This window comes from Pungitius pungitius, chromosome 3, assembly GCF_949316345.1.
Source record: "Pungitius pungitius chromosome 3, fPunPun2.1, whole genome shotgun sequence".
Taxonomy (NCBI): Eukaryota; Metazoa; Chordata; class Actinopteri; order Perciformes; family Gasterosteidae; genus Pungitius; species Pungitius pungitius.
The window spans coordinates 12,221,496-12,235,378 of NC_084902.1; the positions used below are offsets into that span (position 1 = coordinate 12,221,496).

General features: G+C 44.4%; 3 protein-coding genes across 4 annotated transcripts in view; 2 read left to right on the forward strand and 1 right to left on the reverse strand.

Moving 5' to 3' along the window:
- nxn (nucleoredoxin) overlaps nucleotides 1–8,031 on the forward strand; it is a 42,372-nt gene extending 34,341 nt beyond the window's left edge. Inside the window, exons 4-8 of the mRNA XM_037473599.2 lie at nucleotides 1,131–1,231; nucleotides 1,353–1,459; nucleotides 1,965–2,144; nucleotides 2,550–2,674; nucleotides 7,528–8,031. Coding sequence (XP_037329496.1) covers nucleotides 1,131–1,231; nucleotides 1,353–1,459; nucleotides 1,965–2,144; nucleotides 2,550–2,674; nucleotides 7,528–7,710 — 696 coding nt within the window. The 3' untranslated portion in view covers nucleotides 7,711–8,031. The remainder of the gene's footprint in view (nucleotides 1–1,130; nucleotides 1,232–1,352; nucleotides 1,460–1,964; nucleotides 2,145–2,549; nucleotides 2,675–7,527) is intronic.
- A 344-nt stretch (nucleotides 8,032–8,375) lies between these two features.
- On the reverse strand, nucleotides 8,376–11,003 carry mrm3a (mitochondrial rRNA methyltransferase 3a). Its single transcript, XM_037473575.2, has 4 exons — nucleotides 10,446–11,003; nucleotides 10,051–10,295; nucleotides 9,810–9,971; nucleotides 8,376–9,713 (listed from the first exon to the last, which is right to left on the reverse strand). Exons 1-4 carry the CDS (start codon nucleotides 10,835–10,837, stop codon nucleotides 9,118–9,120), a joined length of 1,395 nt encoding a protein of 464 aa, XP_037329472.2. The 5' UTR covers nucleotides 10,838–11,003; the 3' UTR covers nucleotides 8,376–9,117.
- A 168-nt stretch (nucleotides 11,004–11,171) lies between these two features.
- On the forward strand, nucleotides 11,172–13,765 carry glod4 (glyoxalase domain containing 4). Of its 2 annotated transcripts, none has more exons than XM_037473615.2 (9): nucleotides 11,172–11,431; nucleotides 11,732–11,781; nucleotides 11,872–11,992; nucleotides 12,060–12,204; nucleotides 12,482–12,618; nucleotides 12,708–12,806; nucleotides 12,901–13,014; nucleotides 13,102–13,188; nucleotides 13,285–13,765. In XM_037473615.2, the coding sequence occupies exons 1-9, from the start codon at nucleotides 11,342–11,344 to the stop codon at nucleotides 13,348–13,350; spliced, it is 909 nt and encodes a 302-aa protein (XP_037329512.1). In that variant the 5' UTR covers nucleotides 11,172–11,341; the 3' UTR covers nucleotides 13,351–13,765. The 2 variants fall into 2 exon arrangements, with proteins under 2 accessions (XP_037329512.1, XP_037329520.1); XM_037473623.2 differs by having other exon boundaries at nucleotides 12,720–12,806.
- The last annotated feature ends 118 nt before the right edge of the window (nucleotides 13,766–13,883 follow it).

Sequence of the window (13,883 nt, forward strand, 5' to 3'; positions counted from 1 at the left end):
TGCAGCGGCGGCTACTGAGGCCAGTCAGCACAGCGGCTGCCAGAGTCGCAGCCTCAGAGACCGGCTCTCCGTCACGGTGACGCCTGAATGCTGGCTCAAACCCCAAGATCCTTACTAAAGTGAAAAGGACAAGTCACGAAAATCATTCCAAGAGCATTTTTTTCTTCTTTTCACACCACATTCCCCATAGTTACACGTGCAAATCCGCCCACTAGTAAAGTGATTTTAGTTTGCTAGAGTGGCCATGGTATTTTATTTTTCTATTTAAATGACCCGTTGAAGCAAAACATGACCTAATATTTCACTTATCTGCCTCCAGGGTGAGGGGCTTCATCTCATAGCAGGGAAACTTCAGATAAAAGTTTTAGTCAGACGTTTGCAAGAAATGTCCAATTGGGACCGATTCTTGAAGCTTTAGCCACATAATTATAGAAACCTATAATATGGAGCGTTTGTTTCTATGAGAAACACGTGAAAAGTAAATATATTGTGTACATGAGTCAATATACAAAGCACATTCACCCCTTATACACTAAAATGTACATAACTTGTATAAAGATTAGATCAAGCATTAGATGAGAAAATATGAAAATAGTGTATTAAAATCATTGCTTGAGTAAATACGTTATCTGCTAATATATTATAGATCGAATTGTGCATCTATAACATATTTTATGCCAAATTGAAAATATGGACAAAATAGGTAATGGCATTTGTAATCTATTATTTATTTTAAAGCACTCTAAAATATGACCTGTGATGCCCCCCCTTTCAAGCCTGTGTGTGTGTATGTGTGAGCTATTTGTTGTTTCTCTGAAACACTCTTCACAGAAGTACAAAAATGTTGCCCCCAAAAACATGACTAGCATTCCTTTCTTTGTCTCGTATAAATACCCCCTGATGTCCTGCTGCAGGGAGCTTGGCCTCTCCAAACACACAGAACAACAGGATATTTTTGTTTAACACGTCTATATTTGAAAAAAAGCTGGATACAAAGCAAGAGAAAATGACTAGTTTGTGGAAAGGTGTATGAGAATATCCAAAGTAATGGAAGCAACCAATCACATTTGGGATCACGTGTAACTTATCTTTACTTACTCTCTATTTTTCCCTCTTCCTCACTCCGCTAGTGCCCCCCATGTCGCAGTTTGACCCGGGTGTTGGTCGAAACATATCGAGCTGTGAAAGAGTCCGGTCAGAAGTTTGAGATTGTGTTTGTCAGTGCTGACCGGTAAGAATCACAGAGGCAGAACAGAGAGATCTTATTTGAACGCAAACACTAATTCAGTCTTTAAAAAAAAAAAAAATGTATGGCTGTTAAAACCGTGTTGTTGCTGTGTTCCCTTTTCCAGGTCAGAGGAGTCCTTTCAGCAGTACTTCAGCGAGATGCCTTGGTTGGCGGTGCCATATTCAGATGAGGCTCGGCGGTCACGACTCAACAGACTTTATGGAATACAAGGTCATTGGCAGCCCGCTCATCCTTAGGAACACTCTCTGAATCTCTGAGTGTAGATTTATTACTTCTGTCGAGCTGCGTCATTTCACACAGTTAATCGTTGGCTCAGTGGCGGACAGCTTCCTGTGATGGGCAGGCGAACAACAACTCTCAACACTTTTTTTTTTTTTTTTGCTATGGATGTGCTGCGCCTCTCTCTGCTCTTTGCCTGCTTGGATGAAGTTAGCGAGAGCTGGCAAACAGCCGCTCCGGCAAAGTATGTGAGGAATGCACGCGAGACAAGTTAACACCCCCCCCCCCCCCTCTCTCCAACGTTTAAAATCCTTCATGACGGCGTCCACCTCTGTTGACTTCAGGAACACACTCACTCCCGTACACACCGATCACAGGGGGGCGGGGGCACAAGGCACAGACAGTGAGGCAAAAACATGTAGACGACAAAGAAAAGATGTCGGTAGGAGGGAGTCATGCAGCGGTAATTAACCCCGCTTTTCCCCGCCCCCGCCAGGTATTCCCACGTTGATTCTCTTGGACGCAGAGGGTCACATGATCACGCGACAGGGCCGCGTGGAGGTGCTGAACGACCCGGAGTGCCGGCTGTTTCCGTGGCACCCTCGGCCCGTGCTGGAGCTCAGCGAGTCCAACGCCGTGCAGCTGCACGAGGGGCCCTGCCTCGTCCTGTTTGTGGGTGAGCTGACCCTGCGTCTGTGAGTCAGCGCCGCTCGGGGCGCCGAGTGGAGCTCCTCGACTGGAGCGGCGTTCATGTTCGAGAATGTTGAATGTCGGAATTGGGGAAAAATGTTGGAAATCGAGCTAGTATTGGCTAATACGTAAAAGTGTTTGTGGATAGCCTAAAAACCAGGGCATGAATGAATGAGTTATTGGTTTTGTAAGGACTGAGGGGAACCTCCTTGTGTCTCTTGAGGTTAAACTGGAAAACAAGCACTTTGGTTTGTGTCCTCACTCTGCTGTCCACAAGTAGTCTCTTTCCTTGATTCCATTTCACTCATTTGTGTTTTTCCTCTCCCAGCTGGACCTTTTTTCCCCCCAATGTTTCAAACGTCTTTCTGTGCATTTGTTCTGTTTGGTTCAGACGCAGAGGAGGAAGGTGAATTGGATCCAGCCAAGGAGCTAATTCAGCCAATAGCGGAGAAGCTTATGGTCAAGTACAAAGCGAAGGAGGAGGAGATGCCGCTGCTGTTCTTTGTGGCTGGAGAGGTGAGATGAGACACTGGAGACGTAAAATGTCCTTTCACACAAATTGAGATGTCTGAGATGTCCAGCAACTTATTGGTGAGTAGTTGCTGTGATGCGCTTGGTGCTTTAGTTGTGACAAATGGTATGCTTATTGAGATTTTTGAGTTTTGAGGCTGATTTAAGTTGATATTTCATAAATCCTTAATAGAATGTTTTATTTTAGCTTTTGTTTAGGAATTTTGACAAATGTATCAAATAGGGACCCTTAACTGTGTCTGGCCACCAGCTCTTGAGAAAAATATCTGGGATTTTTAGCTGATAAATCCTCAATTAAAGTAAGCAGAAAAACTATTTCTGCTTAAATTCTGCAAAAGGGAAACGCAGAGTCAGTGGATTGGGTTCATACCGACAACTACTTTTCAAATGAGTAGAGGATCCATTGTTCAAATATTAACTTGAATCCAAATGATTTAACTAACTTTGGTTATTAAAGAAATCCAAGTTATTTCCACTAAGAGGGACATCTTGCAGGTTAAAACTAAGCAAACTCTAGTACTTAGTCCAACATAGCCTTTGTATTTCTGCATTTGTTGCTTTCAGCCTACATGTAGGATACTGATACCAAAGTATTATCTCAATCAATATTTGGCCTGCAGTCGGGCTCTGATCACACAGAAGTCCCTCCTTAATTCTAATAATCCCAACACTCAGCCGCTGTTGAAATGACTGCATTGGAAGCCCCTAGACCCTCTTGAACCCTACAAGAGTGATACTCCTATCCATGACCCAGAATTCAACTTGGTGACTTTATCATAACTGGTGGGCCAGGAGGCCTTCTCTCGTTTAAATAATCCTTCCATCTCCAACTTTATCTCCTTGCGAGTCTTCTCTTGGAAGTTTTCCTAACCTTTATCTCGTTGTTGTTGTTGTTCCGTCCCGACCTTTCCGGAGCTGATGGAGTTATCCGCAGTGGCAGACATAATTACCACATGAGCTGCCTGTGCCAAGCTCCTTTGCTATCTCTCCTCCACCTCCCCTTTCCTCCCAGCCCTCTCTGTCCAGGTGTCTGGGAGGACAACGCTGGTCTCTTGTGTCACACACACTGAGGGAGAGCTCCGGTTTCGTGGCCGTGGGGCTGGCACATGTGCTAACTATCTGACCCTGTGTGTGTCTGTCCAAGGCCACTTCACCTCGCCTGGAAATGCCCCTGACATGCACCCACGGAACAAGAGCGCCTTACAGAGTTAACACGATAGTGTTTCATGTTCATTGTGTGTGTGTGTGCCAATATTTATTTGACCCAAGACAAAGCTGCATTGTTGCACTGGTGCTCAAAGTGATTCCACAGTCTAAGTGGACTTTGTTTCCCCTGTGGCACACATGCAAAGACGGATCATTTTACAGCCAGGCAGTGCAGGTATAGTTTCCTTGGTTTTTGCTCAACCGGCTATCAAATCACCAGAGTTCACTAGGATTCGGGGTCCGATATCCCCTTTCAGTTTGGTGGTCGATGAGGGAGTGCGGCTTCCAGGCTCTGGCTCGGACTCCCGCCCCTTGGCCGGGGTCAGCCCCGGTAGTTGCACGCTCCTTGCCAGGCCAGCTGCTGGGTTTTCTGTGTCCATGAGACAGCAGTATGTTGGCAGTCCCTCAGGAGGGAGGCCAGGCAGAACAGAATGACAGAAGATCTTCTTACCGGACTGAGAGTATAGGCATGATATGAATGCAAAATCAAAGATGTGTATTCGGTTTTGCATGAAAAAAAGCACTGGTTTAGTATTTCGTCATTTAACAATTTAAACATTTTTTTTGTGGATTTCTATAAATATAAGCAGTCATGCATCTTTTTTTGCATTATTTAAAATCTGTATAGGAAGGAATGCAAACTGCAGCTCTAAAAACAATTCTCGCCCTAACTTAAAATATTTGATATCAGGAAAACATTGCCTCTCATTTTTTACTAAATCTTTGAGCATGCAATCATCCTCCTCTTCCCTCATGGAGTCCTTCACCCGGTTCTGCGGTCGGCCCGTCAAGTGCAGCTTCATCCAGGATGAGGAAATTGGTGCAAGTGATTCCATTTTAAATTGGATTTTTTTTATTGCTGGATTTTGTCTGTAATGTTCAATAACTGATTTTCTTTTAGTTCTACAAATTGAAAAAGGTAAAAAAGATACCTGTACAGCCTTAAAGAGACCCAGGCATTGCATGTAGAGATTTAGTGTTGTTTAATTAATAAATGCATGGAATGTTTCTTTTCTCAAAAAGAGAGCCAACAGTTGCATTGACTGTAAGCAAGATTTATATACAGTTGTGCAATCGCTGTTGGGAATATCTCAAATTTCACAACCACGTTTCCTCAAGACATCCAAGCTGCCCGGTCAGACGGATGCAGCTCAGAGGCCAGCGGGGCTGATTTGTTCACCATTACCGTTTTTCGGGCCCTATCAGCTGGCCATCGTCTGTGAAATGCCACGGTGCATCGATAATCGGAGTAAGCCTTACACGGCCCAGCAGCTTCCCCACACGGTAAACACACGCTAAGCCTTATCACAGCTCTGCGTGCGGGGCTGTAGCAGAGAGGCCCTTTTGTCTTGTTTTGTTCTGAGCTGAGCTGCGGGGAGGGAGGGAGGGGCGCGGGGGGGGGGGGGCTGTGGAGTGGCAGCACCTCACGAGAAGCCGTTTACACAAGCCGAGAAGGCACACAAAAGAGGATGCGCGACCTGCTACGGCGGCGAAGGCTGATGCGGAGATTACATCTTCTCATGTCGTCGAGGCATGGCGCGGCCATGGTAACCGATTGTTGGAATGTCTCTGTTTGTGGTTTCCTTTCACCTCGTGGCCAGATCACCGATAAACTACACTTGGAATGACATCAACAGGGCATGCGAGGCCAAGCTTCCCTTTCTAGTCAGGCAACCGAGCAGTATTTCACTCGTAACGACATTGTTCTTGGTGACGGATTGCGTCTGTGAGTATTAAGTGGGGCTCCCTCCAGAGGAACTCAGATGCCTACGAAGGAATTCCACACGGTTACTCATCGGTTTCGTTGCTGTGTACAGGAGAGGTCACATGCTGGCCCGCTTATCCTTTTTTGGTAGCAGCACAGCCAAGCTGTTCATTGAGACGTCTGATGGGGGGGGGATTGTGTTGTTTGATCCGTTTAGCAAGAATAGTAACAGATTTTTTTGCTCGCAGGGAAGACCCAACGAAGAGCTTGAGCGTCATGTAGCAAGAAATCCATCCAAAGTCGCTTTGTCTTGGACTTTGTTTTAACAAAACTCACAGTGGCAGATAGCTCAGTAACTGTATTAACATCAGAGGCAACTCTTTGCTGCAGTGCCACCCTCTGGCCTTTTTCTTGTTAGCTTTTTGCATTTCGACCGAATCTTTTCCATGTGAAACTGAGCTGTAATCTTTGCGAGTCTCTCTGAGCCAGCAAGCTAAGCTGAGGGGGAATCGCCCCGCCATGAAAGACTCAAATGAGAGTAGCGGTGCACATCCAACAAGTGAACTGTGTGACCTTGGAAAACGTAACACCTCAAATCCGTTTGACTTATGGAAGGTACGAGGAGAAGAATGCGTCACTGTTCGGTAGGAATGCATGAATTCAGAAGCACGCCCGGCTGGAGCTGAATTACGAAAGGGCGGGATTTCTTATTCAGTCTCCATAATTAATGGACCTTCTTAAGCTTGTTTGAAAGGTGCTGCCTGCCTGCCTGCTGCTGATTTGTTCTGTGACCTGGGGCTACAGGGGTTGTATTCCTGACTTGTTAAGGGGTGAAAAGGGACATCAAGCCTCAGGCAGGAAATGTGTGAAGCCTTTCCCAGATAACTGCAAAGTATAAAAAAAATGTTTTAAAGTGGAACTCTCCTTAAATTCTGCAGCAATCTATCTAACATATTCCTTCACACCTCAGCACTGCGCTCCCTACGGCCCTCGTGTAACAGCGTTCTGCAATGAGACTTGCATCTGATGTGAGGTACTTTTTGAAACAGACAGGATGTTGTTGGACCCCCACACGGCTCCTTCCGGTCTTTCCCTGCAGCAGGAAGTGTGACACTGGACCAACACTCTGCTCTTCTCTTTCAAGAAGTGGGCATTAAATAAAGATTGTGCCAGGCAGTTCAGAATTGTATGGTTTGATTTATATCGTGGTTTAGTTCAAGTAATCGTCCATGCCTAAATTGCTAAAAAGCAAGTCAGAACTGATGAGCAGCAGAGAAATGTGTCCTTTAGAGTCTATGCTTTCCTGGAACGCAGCCAGCGTTTGACAAAGTGATTCAAATGCCGACGGATTATGAGAAAAGGGCCGATTTTTATAAAAGCTCGGCTCCCGTCAAGCTGAAAAATGTTCCCCCACAGGAGGTTCATCTTGCTGTAGATGAAGATGGGATGTCTCAACAAATGGTTCCCAGCCTTCTTTTTTGTGAACAAGGCCTGAGGAATTCAGACTGTCAAGTAATTTACAAGAAAACAAGCCACGCTAAGTGTTGTCACCAGATTGAGTCGAAAATGTGATCACGCCAAAGAGCGTGGGGAATTCCAGCCCTGCCATGTTGCATTTCCAACAAACTGTTCTGTGTACTTGCAAAATTAGTGTGCAGGGATTCAGTATTTAAATTCTTAAATGGCCAACTATGTTCTTTTCTTCCTGTCCTCTTTATCATCTTTAAGACCTTTTGGGAGGACTCCTCTTTCGGGGTAAAAAAAAAACCTATGACCTTTTATTGTTAAAACTCCGCAAAAATAAACGCGTGATTAAGAGTTCCCTGCTTTTGGACTTTCCAACACATGTTGTCCAGTAATCCATCCACGAATGTCAGGAACCGACCTCTGTGACATCACACGTAATAAATATTCACTTTCACCCCAGGATGACATGAGTGACTCCCTGCGGGACTACACTAACCTCCCCGAAGCAGCGCCCCTGCTCACCATCCTGGACATGTCTGCTCGAGCCAAGTACGTCCGCGACGTAGAGGAGATCACGCCGGCCGAGGTGGAGCAATTTGTCAGCGACTTCCTGGCCGAAAAGCTGAAACCAGAGCCCATTTAAAGAGGAAATCCAAGTATAAATCGGACATGCTATGTGGGACTCACTCCATCACCGGACCCTGACCTGTTGGCGACTTCCCTCGCAATTCCCATCCTTGTACCGTCTCTTTCCTCAGACGTAATCAGACAGTTAGATGTCTCACCTTTTTACTGACATTTTAACTTTTTGTTTTTTAATTTTAGATATGTCCTCTTTTCACAGTCCTCTTTTTCTCCTGTGGTGCCTTGCATTGACGATAGTCCCTACAGTAATATATATACATGGAGATTCTGTTGTTTTTGTTTTTTTTGCCTCAAGAAAATCTTTTTTTTTTTCTCACAATAGTATTTCTGAACTCTAGAGAAAACCAGATAATTAGCCAGTGGACCTACTTATTCAGCTGATTATTTGCTTTATCTGTGTTTCTGGTTCTTGAATGATGAGAGAACAAATGGCATTTTTACAGTTGTAATTCACACGTAGTGCAACGATGCTTAACCTGTTGGATGTAGCCCGTAAGCCTTTGTGGCCCTATTTAAAAGATAAAACACAGGTGTTCACACAGTAAAGATCACATTAAACTTGCTTCTTATACACCAATGACTGATATTTTAAAACCCCTGTGTCTAGTTGTAAGTGAAGTCATCGCTTGCCAGTTGTTAGTCGGGGTTCTCATCTCAAAGTCATGAGGATTTTCTGTGAAGGTCCCATGATGTTAAGACCAGGTTATTTCTGAAGGCATAGAAATGGCATTTGAAAAGAGTTGAATGTATAAATCCCTGTATTGTTTAGTCATTAATTCTCACACCCATTAAAATTCACTGGCAAGCACAACGTTTTGTTCCATCAATAAAGTTAGAGCTTGGATATGTAAAGCACAAACACTGCAATGACCCCATATTTGTTAGAAATGCAAATGCTGTATTTATCATGGTACAGTATACAGATCATTTTTGTCAATGTGCAGGTGGGGATGGAGGTTTGTTGACTCGTGTATATTTGCATGGGCTGCAAGAGTATGATGGACTTGTCTAGACCTTGTCCTTACTAGAATTATTATTCATTAAGAGCATGCCTCTAGGGCTATTCCTTTTTTTCAATGAGCACAAAGAACTTATTGCCTTTTATAGTGAGATTTATTGTATATTTTCCCTCAGCTTTGGGTTGTCATCTGGTATATGGGTTTGGGGGGAGACTATTGGATGAAATTTGAAGATATAACTGAGCTCAAGACATTCCAATGACCAGTTCTGACGTTTTACTGGCAACCTTTTCAGATGAATAAATGGTGAATTCCTGAATCCATACACGCAAACTCTCTACTTGAAATAGGACTATTTCACATCATTAATTGAAGTCCAGTAGTTTCCTGTTAGCAGGACAAATGGACATTTACACAAGTACCACACTGTTATCACAAGCCAAACATCACGAGAACTGCTCCCCAGCTTTAGATTTCCATTGCCCTCCAGGTGCCTGCATCAGTTTCAACAGCTGCTTCCTGCCCTCAAATAAAAGGATACTGGCAGCCATGGCTGAATTCAAGCTGTCCACCAAAGGAACAACAGGAATAAAGAGCCTGCGGCCGGCGGTTCTCTCGGCCAACTCCACTGCTTCTACACTCAAGCCGTGCGTCTCTCCGCCGATCACCAGAGCAGTGGGACTCTGCGCCCAGCTCTCGTGGTACAGCTTGGCGTCCACGTTTGGAAGGGAAAGTCGCCCTCCCTCCCAATCAGAGTCCGAATCCGATTCGTATTCCTCGTAGCGCGTGTTCTTTGGATTGGGCTTCGTGCTGACCCAGCCATAGTCTCCAGCTTTGAAGGGTTTATGAGACTCGTTAACTTGTGAATTCTCCGGTTCTCTGCTGCCGTCGGGGCCACAGCTGCTGTCTGCCACATGCACAGTGACTGGTTTAGGGAGATGTTTTTCCACGTCATCCCAGCCCAAGCTGGGATAGATGGGTAGGCGGAAATGGGCGCCCATTGCTGCACGCAGGACTTTCGGCTCCCAAGCGTCAACGCAACCTGTCAGTGGGGAAAAAGCAAACGTGTTTGAGAAACGCAAGCAATGAAACGGAGCCACATACCACTTCTTCACATATTTAAATTTAATAAGCACACCTTTTGTGAGTAGGACATTATGGCAGCCAGCAGCGGCAGCACATCGTAACATAGTCCCGAGGTTGCCGGGATCTCGTATGTTGTCGCATATCAAGGACAACGGCACTGAATGACCTTTATTACCAAAGTCCAATCGCGATGGGTCCGGACGAGAAAATATGGCTGCAGGGGAAAAACAGTCAAAGTCAGAAAAACAAAGCCAAACACATGTGCTTCATAACTAACAACATATGACCCTCACCGATCACCCCTTGTGGGGCCACAAGGTCTGACCAGATCTTGATTTCCTCAAACTTGACTTTGACTAGCGTGGCCCTTTTCAGCTTGTCCAAAGGCAGCTCTCGGAGTCGATCCACGGTGCTGAAGAACACCATCTGCGGGTTTGCTCCAGCATCCAGGGCGTCACAGATCAAGCGCCTGCCCTCCAGGAGGATTTTACCCTGGTGCTCCCGAAAGGTCCTTGAGCGAGCAACACTCACTAGCCGCCTGGGACAGATGGGAGGGGGGAGGGGGGACACAGATGATTACGGTATGAAAATGAATAATGATCACAAATAGGCTGTTTTTTTTAACATTTGGAAACATCTCAAACAATTCGTAAGCCTAGAATATTTAACGTCATGAAGTGACACTCACGCCAGTCGTTTATCTCCGGGCAAAGCCCTCTCGAAGCGAAGCCCATCAACCAGATCGTTTTGAACAGCGTTTTTCACAGTCAAATGCACGTTGCTCTTCGCCTTAAAGGAGCCCTCTTCATGATGCTTCATCGGAACTACTTCTTTCCCCGGCTTCTGCCCCTGGGCGTCGCGCGCTGCTGGCGGCGGCCTGATCACTTTGTCCGTCACGTCTTCGGGCATCAGCACTCGGACAGGTTTCCTCCTCAGTCCGCGCACGTACCGCTTCGATTCCACAATAACACCGCTCCGCCTTGACAGAAGATGACTTCGCTCCATGGAAACAAGACAAATCACGCTTCTCGTGTAGGCTGCCATGTTTGCCCCGTTTCTTCTTCTCTGGTTTAATGGCATCGACACCGTCCGCTTTACGCCACCAGCTGTGGTGGAGGTAACACTGCATGATGTGATTATCTAAAAGCACCTTTGGTTTAATGAGTAAAGTTAATAATTTACTGCGGATTCACTAACCTACTTGCACTATCTTTTCAAATGTTTCTCCGTTTATTTGTATACGTTTTACTTGCTATTTTTCATGGGCATTGTATTGTGACATACTGGGTAATACCATTACCATGAATGGATAGGGGGGTGGACAGCGTTTTATTTATTCCAATCCTTCCCAAAGACGTTGCACTTCCTCAGAAAGATTTAAGAATCGTAATTAATCAACAAGTAATAGTTAGTCGGAATCACGTTAATAATTGCGCGTTCCCGCAGTTTCCTCATTGCTCACTTGCATTTACTTTCTTCCAATCGACAACGGAGAAATCGATCGGCAAGGAAACTTAATCGTTCCCTGCTCTTCGATCTTCCTTCACATTCATCATTAACGTTAACTTATATCAGACAAGAAACATGGCACTGAGACGAGCTCTGCATTTTGTTTTCAAAGTTGGTGACAGGACCAAAACTGCCATGTTTTACCGAGATGTTCTGGGTATGAAGGTACATGTACCCCTCTTGTTTATTTGTTAAAGTAAACTGTTTATAATGTGGAGAGCAGCTGAACAAACGGGTTAAAATGTATGCGTACGCGTAGTAGTTAAATTAAGCTGATTAAGGTTATGATTTAATGAACTTCATTTAAAGGTCCGAAGCAGTTTATCAAATGTGTTGTGTCGCACGGGGTTACGTAACGTCAGGTAGCCAACACAGATTCCTCCTGTCACATGAGTCAAAGGGTGTTTTAATAAATGTATCTTTACACTCAATGCGTATTATTTCATCTCTTCTCGTTCATTCTAGATTTTACGTCATGAAGAGTTTGAAGAAGGCTGCAAAGCAACGTGTAATGGGTAACCTCAAACATCTTAAAGTACCTGAACTTTGCACTCATACTACACGCAGTTGCAGTACAGATTTGTCCTCATCTCGTGTCCATACAGCCCTTACGATGGAAAATGGAGCAAGACGATGGTTGGCTTCGGGCCTGAAGACGACCACTTTGTTGCTGAACTGACATACAACTACGGGGTGGGAGAGTATCAACTTGGCAATGACTTCTTGGTGGGTGAGAGTTCAGTGAAAAGCTTTACGTTGTGAAGGGTTACTGTGACGTAAGTCTTCACTTTAGGGGCTCACTGTGCAGTCGAGCCAGGCTGTGAGCAATGCCAAACGTCTGGGATGGCCCCTAACTGAGGTAGGAGAGGCTCTGTATCTCACCCAGGCTCCGGGAGGGTATCCCTTCTACCTTGTGGACAAAGAGCAGCCTCCCACTGGTGAGTGTCACGTCCCAGGTCTTTTTTTTATTATTATTATTATTATCTGCACAAGAAGGAATTATCATTGTGATTTATTGAGAGACTCGTTTTGATATTCCGCCACCTCTATCAAGTGAAAATAGCTTCACAAATGCAAATAGTTGCATGGTTTCAAAGCATGAAACATGTAAAGGGAATTGTTCACTCATGCAGCATCAGCAGCTGGTGCAGACATACGTGCAGTGTGTTAAAGAGGAACGTTTTTTCGCACTAACCTTTGAAAATTGGTCCACAGATCCTGTGCAGAAGGTTTGTCTCGGAGTGTCAGACCTCCAGAGATCGATTCACTACTGGACTACACTTTTGGGAATGAAGGTGATGGAAAAGAATGAGGAAAATAAAACCGTGCTGATGGGATTTACAGACACGCAAGTGAGTCAAGTGTCATAAAAATGTTTATGTTTTGTATTTTGTGTCATTAAATCAGTAATATATTTTGGTCTAACTGTGTTATTTAATTGACTCTTATGCAGTGTAAGCTGGAGCTTCGTGATAACAGTGGGACTGTAGATCACGGAACAGCGTTTGGGAGAATAGCATTTTCTTGTCCACGGGAGCAAGTAAAACATTATTTCACGGTTACATTCTAGTAATTGTTCATATTGTAGAAAATTATCAACATTTTCAACATAAATTTTGTATTACATCACACAGCTGACGGACCTGGAGGCCTTAATCAAAAAGGAAAATCATAAAATTCTCACTCCATTGGTCAGCCTGGACACTCCTGGAAAGGCCACGGTAGAAGTGGTGATATTGGCTGACCCAGTAAGTGCATGATTAATATAATACAGTAAAAAAAAAATGAATAAGTCTGTATTTTTAAAATAAACTTACCTGGAATGTTTGTTTTAGGATGGTCATGAAATTTGCTTTGTGGGAGATGAAGCTTTCAGGCAACTGTCCAAGGTGGACCCCAATGGAAACAAACTGCTTGATAAGGTTGGTGTTGCAACAATATATTTCCTCTATGGGTTAAATATGCTATTGGATAGTCACTGTACCTTTGCCCTTTCTGCTTTTAAACATGTGTTTTAGGCCGTGGCTGAAGATAAAAGTGACGAGTGGTTTGCCAAACACAACCGACAGAAAGCTGCTGCATGAGATGAATTTAGGAAACATCACTTTCAGTCTGTATGATGAGTCAATCCTGCACGAGGCCCCTGTGGGTTATAAAGACGCCTCAATCAACCCTGTTTGCGTAGTACGAGAATCATTCTTCCCAGGATTTGTACTATTATGCACAGGCGCATTGACAGCACTTTGTGAAAGGACCACCAGTTTGATTTTGTCGATATTCTTCCAATGAATATTGCTCCTATCAATAATGCAGATAGGTGGGAGAAAGATACATTTAGATCAACTTACTCTTTGCAAGTACACAGAATAGATTGTTGAAAGCCCTTTGGGGTCCTGCTAGCTTTTTACTCGTCACTGCAATTAGTATCATATAGTAGTAGAAATAGTTACGTCACGTGATTGACTTACCCTGTATGTAATTATTCCTAAAAATAAAAAAAAAAGTGAATACATTTTGTTTCTGTAACTTTGTCTCCATTGTGAAAGAGCTTGACTCTGACTGTGTGTGTGTGTGTGTGATCAGTGTCGTGGGTTATGAGTGTATGAGTTCGTTCCGC

Coding starts and splice junctions, on each gene's coding strand:
- mrm3a (XM_037473575.2), bottom strand. CDS start 10,837: ATGCCATTAAACCAGAGAAGAAGAAACGGGGCAAACATGGCAGCCTAC. Junction 10,296..10,445: donor CCCGGAGATAAACGACTGGC/GTGAGTGTCACT, acceptor CATCTGTCCCAG/GCGGCTAGTGAGTGTTGCTC. Junction 9,972..10,050: donor GGCCCCACAAGGGGTGATCG/GTGAGGGTCATA, acceptor TTTCCCCTGCAG/CCATATTTTCTCGTCCGGAC.
- glod4 (XM_037473615.2), top strand. CDS start 11,342: ATGGCACTGAGACGAGCTCTGCATTTTGTTTTCAAAGTTGGTGACAGG. Junction 12,619..12,707: donor TGGGATTTACAGACACGCAA/GTGAGTCAAGTG, acceptor GTTATTTAATTG/ACTCTTATGCAGTGTAAGCT. Junction 13,015..13,101: donor TGGTGATATTGGCTGACCCA/GTAAGTGCATGA, acceptor TGTTTGTTTTAG/GATGGTCATGAAATTTGCTT.